The 17,931-nt window shown below is 33.7% G+C and overlaps 1 protein-coding gene across 7 annotated transcripts in view; it reads right to left on the reverse strand.

Moving 5' to 3' along the window:
• Positions 1-2,527: 2,527 nt before the first annotated feature.
• The window catches only part of LOC143249523 (DET1- and DDB1-associated protein 1-like), a 32,894-nt gene continuing 17,490 nt past the window's right edge, over positions 2,528-17,931 (reverse strand). For 3 of the 7 annotated variants that reach the window (XM_076499508.1, XM_076499511.1, XM_076499509.1), the window contains 3 exons: positions 17,752-17,813; positions 7,056-7,165; positions 2,528-5,875 (listed from right to left, as the gene is read on the reverse strand). In XM_076499508.1, the coding sequence (XP_076355623.1) occupies positions 7,070-7,165; positions 17,752-17,813 (158 nt within the window). In that variant the 3' untranslated portion in view covers positions 2,528-5,875; positions 7,056-7,069. Of the gene's footprint in view, positions 7,166-17,751; positions 17,830-17,931 lie in introns of all 7 variants that reach the window. The other 4 variants (XR_013027814.1, XR_013027815.1, XM_076499510.1 and 1 more) reach the window with 3 other exon arrangements.

The following is a 17,931-nucleotide window of genomic DNA, read 5'->3' on the forward strand; positions in this document are numbered from 1 at the left end:
CTTCCAGTTTTACTATCATTTCCTATTGAACGCAAGTTCTGTCTTCATGACAATCACATAATATTAGAAGAACTCATTTGAAGTGGAAAACATGCTGAGTGGAAACTGTTAATTGGTAATGATAAATACACATATATCGTTCCATAAGAAGCCATATGGTTTCCATATTTGTTTGCTTGGAACAGATCTATCATAATGTCATAGAGGCGACTGCATTCACCATAAATAGCGTAAAGTATGGCACATATACTACACGTTTTACAAAACATCAATCGGTTCATATCTTGAGTGGTCATAACGTTTAACCCTAAATTGCTAACTAAACTCCACCTACCACAGGTTGTGTTTACTCGGAATTTTCTTCTATAACTTGTTAATGATTTCTATGATGAAATTACATACTTTTTTGTTCTAACCATTTGTAATTTGAACTGATATACTTGAGGCAACGCAGCTTGTCAATGTTCACTCCTTGACTGCTCTTGTCATACCAAATAGTAGAATTTAACTGCTACTTTTATAATTCATATATCGCCCCAGTATGGACTGAGAGGTAAACCACGAAACTTCAGATCCACAACCTGAGGCTCTAACCACTGGGTATTTCTCCATACCTGTTGTTTTGAATTTTGCGCTAAGCTGCACACAGCTGTCTTAGCTAGCCGACCCAAATTTAGCAGTGTAAGACGAGAGGGAAGGCGGTTAGTCATCACCACCCACCGCCAACTCTTGGGTTAATCTTTTACCAACGAATAGCAGGATTGACCGTCACATTACAACAACGCACCCACACCTGAAAGGGCAGGTTTGGTGTGTTGGGAATTCGAACCCTCGGCTTTCAGATGATGAGTCGAACACCCTAACCAACTGGCCGCCTCAATTGTTAATGGAATAACAAATCTTTTTGAATATCTGGCATTTTGTTACGCTTATGATAAACTTAACAAACTTTTGTTTGTCACAACAAAAACATGCAAAGTAACTTCATGAATGGCAGGCAATACATAACTTATCATTCAAATGTCTGCCTTCAGCTGTTGTGGTGTATTTTGTTATAGCAAAGTCGTAACGGTGCTGTATAAACCGAGGGGAATCGAAAACCTGACTGTAGCGTTGCAAATCCGAAGACTTACCGTTGTTCCACCAGGGAACAATTTGTTGGTATGCTAAGTTTCAATTATATAGTCAAGAAGAGTGTCAGAGATCCAGTAATTGTTCTAAAGAGATTCTACCAAATGACAACCAGATCATCCACTCGACATTGAATGTAAACAGTTTTCAACTTGTTGTGAACTGTTTTATTGATTAATTTATAATTTGAACTGAAACTTAAATTAATGATTTCATAACCTGTCTTATCATTATGGTTTTATCTAATTTGGTTAAATTGTGAAATGGTAATTTTGATTGAGATTTGATTTAAATTGAGATTTCATTTAGTTATTACTTTGGCTTGCTTGTTACCCATTTGTTGTTTTTGTTTTCTTTTGTACAGGTGTTTGATGAATAAGCTAAATGAAGTTATTGACATATTTTACCCTATACTTAACTTTCTAATTTGACCGTTAATGTTTTATTTTAATGTTAGCGTATAGGAAGACCCTGAGATACAAAAACAGCGGGCTGTCGTAACTATAACAGCTGCAAATTTTACCTTTTCACAAGTATTGTAGACTACATATCTTTCCTTCGGGTATATTCATGCATTTTTGACCAGATGTTTGAAGGTTACCAATTGACATGGGATTGTTTAGAATTTATATGTGTTGCAATACGTGATATACACAAACACAGTTATGAGACACCTTACTAAGATTTCAGCCTGAGTATACAAACGTGAGGTTTCCACAGTTCTCTCGCTTCTTTCTATAGGCTTTCTCTAACTCTTGTTTTAGTTCTCAGCAGCAGAACCGTAAATACAAAAAAAAAAAAAACCAGCGAGGAATTTATTAATATTTATTAATATTGCAGATATTTAGGTGAAAAACAATTTTATTTCCTTCACCGCCTCATTTGATCTTCAAACTCTCTTTTCACAGAAACCTTTGGTTTTTCTACCAGTTATTTGTATTTGAAATCTATACTTCAATAAAATTCAACCCATATTTTAACGTAGCTATATACAACTTCATTAACAAAAAAATTATTCATCAGAATTGAATAAAACCTGATACCTGGTTATGTTTTTCAGTACACTGTACAAGTTAGATTACATGGATTGTCATATTGCAGTGATATATATCTTACTTATTATGTAGCTTATCAAGTAAATAATTTATCATTACTCGTAAAAATGTTTGGTAACAAATGTGAATTCAATACACATATTGTTCATGTACCATGTTGAATTTTCAGACAAATTTTCCAGTTCTTCAGTTTAAAATATTAAAATACAATACTGCTACATCAATTAGTGGTATACAACAAAAAGTAGATGGCACTGTTATCAAATATAACGCCTAAAGAATGTACTTTAACTACACAGTACATTATCTGACAGAAGAATTCATAAAACTGCAACCAGCAGTTAGATAACAATAGTTTATTTGACAACGAAATTTTTAAGTTGTAAACGAAAACAATAATTGACTTCATACAAATTTAGCATACATATAACAATTCCTTTAGTCTGTTAAATCAAAATGTTTTGTAACATCAATAACTTCAATACTTGCTCATGAAATAGTTTCACACAGAAACTAAATTATCATTAAAACTTTCAGCAGCTACTATATAAAGACAAATAGCAATACATGAATACATAACAAGTACTACTACATGTGATATGGTGTCAGTGTGCATTGTTTACAGGCATGTTAAATCAGTTGTACAAAAAATGCAAAGGTAAAAAATAATCCAAACTCAGCAACTGACACAAAATTAAACAATATTTATAAATGAAACATGACACTAGTTAATTTCCACTAAGAATACACATACTTTGAAGCACATTTCTTATTATGTTGACCAAAACATGGACTCTCTTTACTGAATGTTTCAAAAGTGTATTATTACGAAGCAGAAAACTTACATAATTCATATGTTTGGGAATGAAGCTAGACAAATATACAGCTATGGCTTTGCAAATGCTTTACTACATTACACACTAAATCATTAATAGATAAAATCTAAGTATTTTTACAATAAAAACTGAAAACTGTCTGGGGAGAGGGAATGTATATTAGTGACACACTTCTCGATTGTTCTTTTCACAAAGTCACCCAGTTTTTAATATCATTGTCCTCTCTCAGAGCAAAACCTCAAAATTCATTCATTATCATTCTGAAACCAGGTAGTCATTTACATAAACACTCAAAGTAAACTCTAATTATATACAAGCCCCTAGTGACATACTCAAAAAATTACATGGAGGATTTTATGGAAAGTTTTGAAAAAAGTATGGCAATATATTCCAACTTCATTTTACACAACTAATAACTTGTTTGTAAATCCCTCATGACATAATTTAAAATTTTGGTATACTTGGTGTGCAAGTTACCTTGAGTGTGTTTTTTATTGTTTCTTTTCTTATTACATACACAAAGAAAAATGAGGACATATTTCACTTTGTTTTCCTGACAGGAAAAAAATCAGTCCAATAAATGTACTCCATTACGCTTTTTCAGTGTTTTCTATTTCTTTAAATTGACATCACAAATCACAGTATTTCAAAACAATCTTTCTTCACTTTGAAACCTACAAAGATCAAAGAGATCAACATAATACACTAACAGCCTGTAAAGAGGCTTAGACATATACAGTAATATGATTTTCTCACAAAATACAAAAGAAAAAAAGGGTAATAGAATAGACTTTAAAAGATTAATGGCACAACAAAAGTACAAAAAAGTAGAGTTATTTTAAACCTTGCTGTTACAAGTGTTAATATAAAATAAAATACTTGCAGTACATCATTGAATTAATGGACAAAAAAGTGTTAATTCATAAAGTTAATATGCATTTAGATCAAATAATTTTACCATTTCACAATTAATTTTATCCACCATTATCATGAATAATGTGCTTCCAACCATTGGTCACTCTCTAGATGCATATACTTTTAACATTATATTACAAAAATCTACCAAAAATTCCACTTACTAAACTCGGTCATTAATATCACTGTTCAATGGGCATTGAACAATTTATCACAAAAAATATCAACTGTAATTTTTAGTTGCTACTAATAATTAACTCAGTTTTCATACATGCATTTCATGTGTGTGTCTATATATGTACAGGGGTTAAAAGGAAAAGGTGTTTAGAAATTTCTTCCACTGGCCATAACTTAGTAGACAGTGGTGATAAAGGAAAACAGCAATAGCCATTACATATACAAAGAATGTTAGCTAAATCTTTTTCACTCCAGCCTCAATAACAAAGACAGATGAAATCTTATCAATCTAAACATTCCATAATTAATTTCTCTTTATATACACACATACTATGTTTGTATGTGCATGGGAGTGTAGTGATTTAAAGCCATCAACCAGTAATTACATTAAATTTTAATCACAAAACCTTTTAGTAAAATTCTTGAGTATTTATTTTAAAGTGTTCCAAGACATATCTATATGATACCAATCTACAATATTTCTCATTCATCAATAACCTGAATCACTTGCATACAACACTTTGAAACACCTCACACACAGGTGTTAAGCACATCCAAAACTTACAACAAAGCATTCATATTTATTAAATAATAATTAATTTGAATTAAAAAATATATTAATTTTTTCATACCTCTCAGCCTTCTTTCAGCTGTAATTTCTGCACATTTTCATTTCAAAAGAACTACATCACAGAAATCCCTTTCAATAGGCACATTTGACAACCATGTTCATTATATGGATACAATTTATTTTCATACACATCAAGAGAATGCATTGTATAAATAAAGGGAAAAAAAAGGAAGGCAGTATGATAATATATTATACACTACATCATATGTCCATTATCAGCTTGCTTCAACTCCTGCTGACTAATGACTTTCCTGATCAGTTTGTTTGAGCACTAAATTGAAGAACAGCTTATGTTCATATTTCTTTTCAATTATGCAATACCTAAATGTTTTCACTTAGCCTTAAGAAATAAAAATTATTTCACAAATCTAAAACATTCCACATCATTCAGATACTGTGAAAATTCTATATACTACTTATATGCTGTGGAGTGTAATTTAGGATTAAGAAATAGTTTAACTAACAAGAATTACTGATTTATGTTAAATGTTTTGCAGAACACTTAATAATGCAAACCAATGTAATGATGAAAAATACTTCTGCTGTTCATTCAAATGTTAAACAGATTCACAGTTAAATAAAATAAACTTAACAAGTTAAATAGTTAAGGAGTATTAAATGGAACTTTGGTGTTAAACCCACTGTTGTGAACTAGTTGAACAAGTTAATACAATTAAATGTATATCAGTCCTTCTCTTTGTTGTTGAACTCACAAAAAAAATAGCAAATGATGAACTATGCTAGATTGAGCACTACAGTTATGTACCTCCAGCCATTTGTAAACCCAAAACTATAAAATAAAATCAGAATTGGAAGTAAGTGATTTTCTGAATTGAGTCGGGTTCTAGTGGATTGTACTTTTGGTGACCCCACTGTTGTACAAAGTCCTTGGGTGGAAGAATTTTTTTTTTTGTCAGAATGGAGTTCTTTTATTCTGTACATTTGTTCTCAATGAATCCACTGTTATCCAAAAATGAGGCCTGTAAAGGACAGATGTTCCTTTTTAACTAAATGAAGTTGTAATGTATTGTACATTTAACTGTTGGTAAGCCCATCATATAATGAACTGGATGCAGATATACCGTGATGTTTTCTAGGTTGGAATGTCTCCTAGAGCATTTTTAAAATACCTGAAATAAAAAAAAAAACTGCAACGTAAATAAGAGGTTTTTACACACACACTGGCCCCAAAAAATTTTTTTACAGGTTTTCTGCCTAATACCATTGGCAAAAAACATATCTACCAATCTGAATGACTCATGAAATTACAATATTGAGACCAAAATACATTTCTTGCATTTTTTCAGAGAATACTTATAAACTGATCAGGATTTTATCTTATAGGAGTTTCTTATGGTTATAGTGAAGAAGTTATCCTTTTTTTTTCCCAAATTTCTGTCTTAAAAATATTTTTATTAAAAGATATACACATGTGGTTTAGGTTAGTTAAAAAAATACAGGTTTCTATACTTTCTATAGGTCACTTTCACAAGGAAAAGGACTTCTTCCAAAATATAGACTGTAATAAATTTCATAGATTCATTGGAAAGCCTTGATTTAACAACTCTGTTACAGTTTATTCTTTGTAAGAAAGGGGAAAATAGAACAAATTAATATTCCTGAAGAAGGAAAAAAAATATTCAAGATTTATCAATAAACAGTCCACACTTTCTTTAAAGTAGGAATTTTTTTTCAACATGTAACAATAGGAACATAAATTTAGAATGGCAAGTTCTCTAAAAAATTCCTGTAAGTTCTATGAAAAAGAAATAGTAAAATATTTTAGAACAAAACACTTCTAAACCAAACCTTCAGTAATTGTATTGACAATATGAAGTATAAACCAAGATTACTTTTCAGAATATTTCTTCTTCTATTCTTCTTGAAAATGGAATTCAAATATTAGTACCATAACATACACACTAAACGTATCACAACAACCTATAGAACATCTATCATGATAATATGTTAGCAACCTAACCTACATGTATCTCACATAAAGAAGCCACAGCTTCCCACTAAATATACAAGAAATGCATAAAATTTCTACAATATTTTAATTAGACAAGATTTTAGAGACTTATTTCTTTAGTACTCAGAATCGTAATAAAACAAAGTCAAAAGAGTTGTCAAAAACTGAACACTCAGCTTCCAAATACATATCTAATCAAGAGTCATATACATTCACAATATATCCAATAATTCAATTAATATGTTTAACTTTTTCCTTTTTATCAAATTATCAATATCTACAATGTATTTAATTATTATACATTTATCATCCTTTATAGCTAAATAATCAACTCCTACATTACTAAAGGTCTTTAGGGTGAGCTGTCAGTGCGAAGCCTTTTACGAGACACACTTTCATCCACAGTGCCATTTGCAATATGACCAGAGTCTCGCTTTTTTGAAGAGTTCTATTGAATAAAAAAATGTTATATGCATTTATAAACCAGCTGAAATCAAAACAAAACTTAAAACCTATTGTATCATGCACACGTACAACACGTACTAAAAACAGTTAATAGAAGATAATTTCCCTAAAATGTGGATATTACCTTGACAAAAATAAATGAATAAATCCAAATTTAGGTAAATGGCAGGCCTTGCCAAATAATGTTAACTCTTACAAATAAGAGTGATCATTTTCAATTTTACACAAAACACAATGATTCTTAATATACCGTAGTTCCTTGGTGAAAAGAACAATTCTTAAGCTTTATCATGTAATATCCTCACATTATTTTGAAATCAGGTATATTTTACACTTTTAACCTTTATCATATTTGTTGTTGATACTGGTGTTCTCTAATAGAGAAAATGTTTCAATTATGATAGACTCAATTTCCAAAGTTCCAGTATGCATGTGTGCTGTGGTAATCAATTTTTTATACAAGTCATTGTTTTGTTTATTAATAAGAGTGTATATTATATAAAGATACATTTCAAACATCAAGTTTTTATTTGACAAGAAGCAAGGTGTACATCTCCCACCCCAGAAAACAGCAACAAATGTACAAAGATTAAAATGTTTGGGTCCTGAAGATTTTGGTGATTCTATAAACCTACATGAAAACACATACTATTATATGCCAAAAGTCTTGTTTATTTAACAAGTATGTTTATTTACTTACTGCAAATCACTGAACAACCACAGATACTTCAAGTTTCTGAAATTTTTGTAATTACCACATCTAAAGTGTGATTTGAGAAACTTTAAGTAACTCAGTAATCAATATATGAAAAATATGATATATGTAGAATTTCCATTTTATTTTATGACCTTAAGAATCAAACACTTGAGCTGCTTCCATTTTAAAACATATTACCAACATCTGATTGACTAAAGAGTGCTTTACAGTTACTTATTAGTGATAAATATTTTGTTACTTTCATTAATTATTACTTTCTTCATTTGAATTCCTGGTATTTTAATTTGAGTACTTCTGCAGTATTTTGAATTTTTCCTCTAACATAAAAAATTGTTGCTGTTGGTCAATGTTACCCAATCTTTTAGAATTTTGTTTTTCCTTCAAAGTTATATGACCAAAAGTTAATATTTTCCTAATCTGAAAATGTGTTTCTGATAGATACTTCCATAAACAGAAATGCTATTTTCCTCACATTTCTACCATGAGACCTATATACGCCACTAGCCTTGAGTTAACTCCCACCTAAATTCATGTGTTTAACTCAAACTGCACTGGTGCATGATGGTGTCATAATGCTACAGTACCTCTCCACCAGTAAGAGGGTAACACAATCTCCATGAACAGTAACTTTTCCTTAGCATCTGCCTTTGTTATATCTTCACTCTTACAAGAGGGAAGAAAAAAACAGGCTCCAGAAGTGGAGAAGTCAGGTAGGGAATGTATGATAAGAATATTGTCTATTATAAATATATTTTAAGACTATAAAATGTTAATTTCCAAGCCAATAATGTACTCCTTTAAAGAGAAAAGCTAGAATTCCATGTTGAAGCAATGAAGTGGACCAAGATATCTCCCTTATGAAAATACCAGAATGTAAGCTCATGTAGTTTGACACAGGTTTCATAGGGGCATACCAGTGGATGACTGCATGTTATTTTAACCATGGCATATATACTCTTCAACTCAAATGAAAAGATGGAAAAGGCAAAAGAAATGTTGTAGGGATCAGTGAAAGATGATGATAACCAACTGTAGGTAGTCAGCCAGCTAGCATGTCAGTACCCAGCAGCTATGAACTGGTAAATGTCAAAGGTATCTCATGCTCCATTTAAAGAAAACAGGGGGATTCACATTGAAGAGACCTGGAGAAGCCTCAGATCTCCATCAGATCACCAGCAAAAAAGATCTTCAAGAAAACATGGCATAATGGGTGACTGCAAAACCCTATTTTTAAAACCCAGTAGACACAGGCCAAAGAAGTGAAGTTATTTCCTGATGACAGTCCATGAAGTTGGTACGATTTACACTAGATAATTGAGTTAACTTGAATACCACGAAGATACCTCAAACAGTCTTGCAGAAAATTCAATTTCATAGTGAGTAACAGTAGTACTAGGGTGGACTGGCTTATCATTTTTCATTATCTTGGCTTGATGCAAGTTTTGGAAAATAAAATTACTCTAAGAGACAAAGCAGTCACTTGATGGAATCCTGTTCAACAGAAAAGGAGAGATGAAAATGGAAAGCTACTCACATATTTCAGAGGTGGTGAAATGAGTGGAGTATGGCAATTAGTTAAAATCCTGTAAAAGACAAAACAGCCAGACGGTGAAAATAATGAGCAACATGTGTTGGAAATTGTTCGCATACTTGCCTAAGAAGCTCGTCTGAGGCCCAGCAAAAATGGGAAGCAAGAAAAGTTCCTAAATCAGATGTGAATAAATGAGAAATAGCCTGCAAGAATCTACACCAAAAGAAAAATATACCAACTAGAGAAGTTAATAGGCTTATTCAGTTCAAGGTTGAAGGAGAGAGGTCCCTGAAAAAAGAGGAGTCTCAGGGTAGAACCAGATAATTGTGAGGAAAAAGGAAAGGTTCATGATAAAAAAAAAAAGTATTAACCCAAAGAACGCACAAGAACAAATACATGTCTGAACAACCAGAGAGGAGCAACAGAAAGAAGTGAAATAGGAAAGTACAGTTACCCTCCCAAGTGACTGAAATCTGAAGAAGAAAAGAATAATCCATGTATAAATCTGTGATGATGAGAAAACCCACTTGTAGAGAAAAATATATATGTAAAAATGGCTGGTATTGGTAGAGAAAGTTCTATGTAGAGGAGCAAACAACAATTTGACCTTCTTCAGTCATAATCAAATTCGCAAAAAAAGAAAGTGGTAACTGACTGATAGCTGACCACATGTTTGAAGGCAGTTGTATAATTGAGTGTAGGAATGTAGAGGGCATGCTTAGAAGTTGGATTATATTTATTATTATCAGCCAATCTTCCCAGAAAAAAAAATATATTTTTTGTTTCCAGAAACACCTTAAAACAACATCTTAAACGATTTTTTCAAAGAATTTTCTCACAAAACCGTCAACATAATATTTTACAAAACAGAAATCTGTAAAACAACCTTACAAAAAGAGACATCAACTTCATTAAAAACCTGAAACAAGACAAAAACATTAAAATTCTAAAAGCAGATAAAGGAAATGCTATAGTCATAATGAACATGAAAGAACATCCTATCAGACACAAACAAATTTAAACCAATACACACAAATCCAACAAAGACACACAAAATGCAACTAAACAAAATACTACTAAAAATGAAAAAAGCCAACACAATTTCAAAAGCACTTTATTCCTACCTACGCAAAACCGACTCATGCACACCACAAATACACGGCATCCCCAAACCTCATAAACCAGATTGTCCATTATGACCAATAATGTCCACATATGAATCATTTAATCACAATCTTAGTAAATACACAGCATGGGCATTCTCCAAATATGTAGCATCAGCCAGCTCATTCATCAAAGACTCTTAATTTTAAATCTAACCTTAATCAACTTAACCATAAAGCCTTAATGGCCAGTTTTGATATCATATCCCTCTTTACAGAAGTTCCAACCACTGAAGCCTGCAAGATAACCTTAGAACTCTATATCCGAGACCCTAACCCATCAATAGACATTCCCAGCAACCAATTAGCAACCCTCATAGAATTCACCACGATAAAGACAAACTTCATGTTAAAAACCACAACTATATACAAACAAACGGTCCAAGCATGGGCAATCCAGTATCACCAGTTCTAGCCAATATTTTTGACACAAGCTGAAATACAAGCAATTAACACAGCATTACATCCACCACTATACTGGTACAGATATGTATACGACACGATTGTGGGATTCACGTCTACAGAACACACACTTAATTTTTTCAATCACATTACCTCTATACATCCCAACATTAACTTCACATGTGAACAGGAAGAAAGCAATCAAATATCATTTCTTAACCTTAAAATTACAAGAACCGATACACAATTCAAAACAGAAATCCACCAAAATATCACCCATACTGGACTATACATTCCTTGGGACTCAGCACATGAAACAAAACAAAAACTCGACATACTAAGAAACCAAATAAACACAGTCATAAAACTATGCTCACTAGATGAAATAAATGATGAATTAAACAGAATAAAACAATACTTCATCAACATCAATGTTTCCTCCAAAAACCATAGAAAACATTATATGCACACACCTAGACAAAAAGCAAAATAAATTAACAAAAGTAAATATACCCCGCAATTTCAAATATCACGAAACCATATACTGCTGCATACCACATATTCCCGACATCAGCAGAAAAATAGCCAACATTTGGCAAAAACTTGTCACAAAATATGACATTCCAGTTAATACCAAATTTATTTAAAAACCAGGCACAAAACTACGGTCTATATTATGTAAAAACTACACTGACAAACACAACACCAACATTACTTATAAAATACAATGTGGTAACTTCCATGACTTTTATATTGGAGAAACAAGTAGAAAAATGGAAACCAGATTCAAAGAACACAAAAAGTCACCTTCACATGCTTTCAAACACTGCAAATCAAATAAACACAACATAACCATAGAGAACACCCAAATACTAAATAAAGAAACAAACATAAACAAATACAAAATTAAAGAAGCCTTACTTGTACAACAACTCAAGCCCAAAATAAAGCAATACAAAGGATGACCTTTATACCTATAAAAATATATCCAACATCTAAGCATGCCCTCTACATTCCTACACTCAATTACACAACCACCTTCAAACATGTGGTCAGTTATTGGTCAGTTACCTCTTTCTTTCTTTATGAACCTGACGATGACTGACGGAGGTCAAAATGTTGTTCATTCCTCTACATAGAGCTTTCTCTACCCATACCAGCCATTTTTACATATATAATCTATGTATAGAATTATAAAAGTGCAGTGGGAGAGTATGAAAAGCATCAACAGCACAGTCACTCAAACAATGGCAACAACAAGCAAGGAAACTTAAGAAAAGTTTCTAGAAAAAGCAAGGAGCCAAAGATCAATAGGGCATGTATTACAGCAGGCAAAACCAGATTAACCCTATGGTGATGACCTACTTACACTGAAGGTAATTCTTGTTAGAGTTCTTTGCAAAAATAAAGTTAGAGGAAGAAACTGCTTTAAATCTGATGTAAACAGTCCTAAAAGTACATAGTTTTCAAGAAATATTTAATTTTTACTTTTTTGACTATTTTTACTAATATATAATATAAAGTTAACACTTCCCAAAATTGAAAAAGTATTTGCAATAAATACTTAACCTCCAATAAAAAAATAGCTTTTATAAAATTAGTACTGCTCTCTACTGGCAAAAATTTTCAATGTTCACTACTAGTCTTTTACCTTCCACCTCTGCATATCCACACATAAATAACCATACAGCAGCTCTCCACTGATAGTAGCACAATTCAACACCTATACTAACCACTGCACTCAGTAATCATTTTGAGATTGGTCAGAAGACTGAGATCACATCACTGGAAGTAAGGAGACTGGGTGGGAAATATGAGGAGAGGCGAGCATCTATCATAAATGTTTTCAGTTTAGAAAAATGTTAGCTTCCAATACAATATCTTACCTACATTCACAAAATAGCTAGTTTTCCACATTTAACTGGTGGAAAGTCAGTGAAAAAATTATTCCCCTTCAGGAAATTCCCAAAGAGAGACCATAAAAACAAATTTTGTGTGAAACAAAATATAAAACATCACAACTCAGCATATACAACACATCTGATCTGATCCAGGTATATTCTCTCTCTTCTGTGACTGTGCTACAAACATCAAATGTGGAAAAACAAGAAGAAATTTCATAATACATGTTACAGATTTAAAATGTGACTCTTGAGTGTTAGTTAAGTGGTTAGGCAGGAGGAACATCTCAGACTGAGAGACAAACTGCAATATATGTATATATACTTTAATATGGTGGAATGCTTTAACCAAAACTTTGCAGCATCTGGAACTGTACATCAAGTTTGCAGCATGAAGGGCTATATGCCATCTTCACTCACAAAATGCCACCAGCTTGCTCTCAAGTGAGTGGTATGATGAATCTCAGGAGGACAGGCTTCCATGGTCCACCACCCTAATGGCTAGGAGCTGGTATGTGGCAAGGACTCTCATACTCCACTAGAAGAAAGGAGGGAAACAATGCAGTGGAGAGTCTGGAGGACTACATCACCAGAGACAGTGCAACAAGTGACTACAATACCCTATTTCGAAAACCAGTTATCAAGTTGATAGATTTGTTTAACCAACACCTGAAACATCTGGAATTGTACATCAGTTCTGTATTAAGAAGAGTCTCAAAGTCACTAAACATCAGATATGGACAGAAATTCCTGTACACTTTTACATGTGTATCCATGAGTGTATGAACTAGGACAAACATATTTATGAAGCAAAAAACCATTAGAGAAAACTACTAGCTGTTGTACAGAACACCCCACTTGCTGCACATAGGGGGATCCACAGTAGCAAAAAAAGAACATGTAAACAAGGAAATAACAAACATAGTTCTCACCATTCACAAGGACACAAAAACATGCAAAATTGGAACAAATGAACATAAATGAAAACCTATTGAGCAAGAAAAAATCAAGTGATGAAAATAATGTGAACTAATGGTATAAGTAATGACCTTCAAAGGAAAATGGAAATGGGCAGCCAGAGAACTGGAGAGGTGATGGATTGATGAGAAGATACCCTAAAAAGGTGACACACCTCAGATAGAAGAAAATAATACACCTGCCTAATTAATTGCTGAATCTGACATGGAAAAGTAATGGAGGTCCCAGGACAGAAGAATTCACAGAATAAACAAATGGTTACAAGAAGCATGGAAGGAAGCAGTACAAGTGAGATACCCTCAGAGAGCCCAAGACCAGGTGCTGGAGAAAGTCAGGATAAGAACAGTAATAAATGTGGGAAATAGAGGATAATAAAATGGGAAAAGTAGAATTACCTTCTTTAGCAGCAGAAGTCTTGAGCAGAAACAAACAGTGATGGAAGAGGAGAACATAGGAACAACAGACAACAAATATAAATAGCAAAGATCTTATACTGCCACCAGCATAAAAAAACATTTTTCAGCAAAAACTGAGACCAATAGCTAGAAAAATGGAAGAGATATGTATTTGCAGGACCAGATATGACAGAATAGTCACTAACAAGAAGAGTGTTGAATAAGACATCATGTAGTGTATTAACAAGAAAAGAAAACGTGGAACCTATAGTGTGTAGAGGAGGGGGTTGACAGATTCATATGATAAAAGCAGTCAATGGGTAAAGTCAAGAAAGAAAAAAAAACTTGGAAAAATAATGACCAAAGCCATGCAACTCCAGTTAAAGTTCTTAGTGAGAAAGGAATGCCACCAAAAACTTTTGAATTAAGAGAATGAGCCCAACAAAAAGCAAATACACCTGGGGGGGGGGATGTACAGTAAAGAGGAATAAGACTCAACCCAACAAGTCTCAAAATTGGGGAAACAAGGTAAAGAACAGAGGAGATGATGAAGAGGCTGAGCTGGCAAAGGTTTGTGAGATTTGTTTTTGAAATTTGTACAAAGTTAGAAGAGGGCTATCTGCACTAGCCATCCCCAATTTAGCAGTGAAGACTAAAGGAAAGCAGTTAGTCATCATCACCCACCAACAACCCTTGGGCTACTCTTTTACTAACAAATAGTGGAATGGACCATAACATTACAATGCCACCATGACTAAAAAGACAAGCATGTTTGGTGGAACAGGGATTCAAACCACCCACATTTGAGAGTTATGCACCCTAGCTACCTGGAAATGTTGGGCCTAAAGCTGGCAAAGAGAAGGAAATGAGCCTCTTCACAAAATCCCTCTGGAGCACAATAGTGTCTTGGACAAAAGACTCAGGGAGGAGAAGTGATATAAGAGGATGGCAAGAAAAAAAATACAAAGATGCATAAATGAGGAAACTGAATGAACTAGAAGGTAATGAGCCAAACCCTCCCCCAGCAGGTCAAATCGATATCTAGAACAAGGAATCAAGAAAGTAAAGAAGAATGTATGCAAGCCAAGACAAATGAGTCAGAGATGTGAAGCAGATGAGTCATGTGGATGTGAATCAGGAGTTGTTAGAAAAGAAATAGCATAAACCCTTAAGAACAAGCAATGAGGGAGAGCCAAAGCAATCATCAAAAATTGCATTAATGGAGTAAGAAACAGGTAATATTAAAGGACACATGCACAAAATAAGGAAAAGGGATACACTTCAGAATGATATCCAGAAAGAGACTGGAAGGTTAAGGGTATCTTTTGAATTGTATGACACTACTCAACGTAAGTCAAATTAAATGTGTAGCCTAACAGGAAAAGAAAAAGACACCAGCTGAAAGAATGAGGGTGTACGGCCAAGTGAGTAAGAAGTAAGCTACAACACCTGAACAAAGGCTACAGCATTCCCAACAGAAACAATAGTATAAATAAAGTGTATATATTTAACATTTCATTTTTATCAAACCTTTTTTTCCATGGACAACCTTATCTATCTAAGCCGTGGAGTACCAACACTAATGTCCAGTGCTCCATCACAAAAAGTCCCATTAACCTGTTTCCTGTCTTCCTCAGAGACAGACATTCATCCATTCCTCAAGCTGATATTCAACACTCGCTGAAAATAGCCACAACATTCAAACTGCACGGTGTTCACCAAATCCATTCCAGAATCAAGGCCTGCCTACCCACTCACTTCATGAAGGTGGTGACCCATTCCAAATAAGTAGCCAGTTACATACTTACTCTCAGTTGTTTTCTACATTTCTTTCATTACAGAGCCAAATGTCTTCACCAAAGATCACTACTGCAGTTGAACTCCTCAATCAACTACAGCCTAACCTGTCAATAATACCTCTTTATCTACTCCACAGCTGAAAGACAACTCTACTCAGACTGATGCTGACAACAGTCTCCAGTCCAAATCAACTAAGAAGTGCTACAAATTCAGCCAGACCCTAACAATTCTCAAGCTAACTACAACCACAAACCAGACCCAAAACATACAAATCTCGACAACTAACACGTCAGCTTTCGTGGACAACCAACCACCTGCCAGCACAGCCAAACCCAAATAGTCAGATAGGACAAAAATCTCCAGACCTAAGATGTGCAAGACGATGAGTATCACCAATTCCTATGATCATCACATGATCAATCTGAGACCCAGTCAACATTCACCTAGATGAGTATCACCAATTCCTATGATCATCACACGATCAATCTGAGACCCAGTCAACATTCACCTAGATGAGTATCACCAATTCCTATGATCATCACACGATCAATCTGAGACCCAGTCAACATTCACCTAGATGAGTATCACCAATTCCTATGATCATCACACGATCAATCTGAGACCCAGTCAACATTCACCTAGATGAGTATCACCAATTCCTATGATCATCACACGATCAATCTGAGACCCAGTCAACATTCACCTAGATACTCAACTGTTCCAGTATGCCTTGGAAAATGTCCATATACAGATATATCAAATCCAAAGCTGACCACAACACCTGCTTCCTTGCCACATAAACCATCTAAATCAATGTTTATGTTCAATGTTTTATGTTAATTTCACTAGTTTTGTACATGATGAGACCTCATACAATATTTATACATTCCTTTTGTGTTACACTAACCTTGTTTTTATTTCCAGCTACTTCCAGGCACAATGAGTATTTCAATTGGTGCCTGTACTGTAAAAGTTGGTTTTCTCAGGGCACTCCCCCTCCCAAGCTAAATTTTTGCCTTATATTGTTGGATCCTACAATTCCTGCTCTGAAAAGGTGCCTTCACACGGAAAATACCTAAAAGTAAATTTAAGTGATTTAAAATCTGAAAATTAAAGTTATTCTTAGTTACAATCAAGTGTTAATCTGTTGCCAGCCATGTTTCACAATTGATTTTTTAAACCAGGAAATTGTTACTTCATTGCAGCCTTGGTCTCTTCAGCACCCTTTTCATTTATTAGCCATAAACCATTCATTCAAACCCTATCAAGCCACTAGTTCTCCTTTTTTCCCCATTTGCTTCCCCTTGGTTCCCACCCCTGCTTATGATGTTAAATCTAATACAATTTTAAATTCCCATCAAGTAAGTACATTATTTATCTTCAATATGAAAAACCACACATGGAGTTGAAGAGAAAAAAAATGTTTCCGAGCACCCCTGGTTGTCTCCAAAGTCCCTTAAGAGTAACTGTGCATGGAAGGTTGTTCCACCCTCCCACTGGTTGAGGTTTATTGTTGTATGACATCATTATACATCATTGCAGTTCACATTAAAGATGTGAATTTAGGTGGGAGTTAACTCAGGCTGGTGGCATGCAAAGTTAATGTGCAGATGTGCAAGAGAAACAGATATCTGTATGGAAGGTGAATTATCGTCTCAGAAATTATATTATTTGTGCTTACCTTCTTGTCCCATTGTTGGTGTAAATATCTTAGAAGAATGTTCGTCTTCTCTGTTATTATTACTGTAACACAAATTTACTTTATTTTAAATAGAAATGTACTTATGGTTTAAAATATAAACTCACAAAATTATGTCCATTAAAAACTACATAAAGACAAAAGGTTAGGCTTCCATTGTTC

This window comes from Tachypleus tridentatus, chromosome 4 (genome assembly GCF_004210375.1).
Source record: "Tachypleus tridentatus isolate NWPU-2018 chromosome 4, ASM421037v1, whole genome shotgun sequence".
Lineage (NCBI taxonomy): Eukaryota > Metazoa > Arthropoda > Merostomata > Xiphosura > Limulidae > Tachypleus > Tachypleus tridentatus.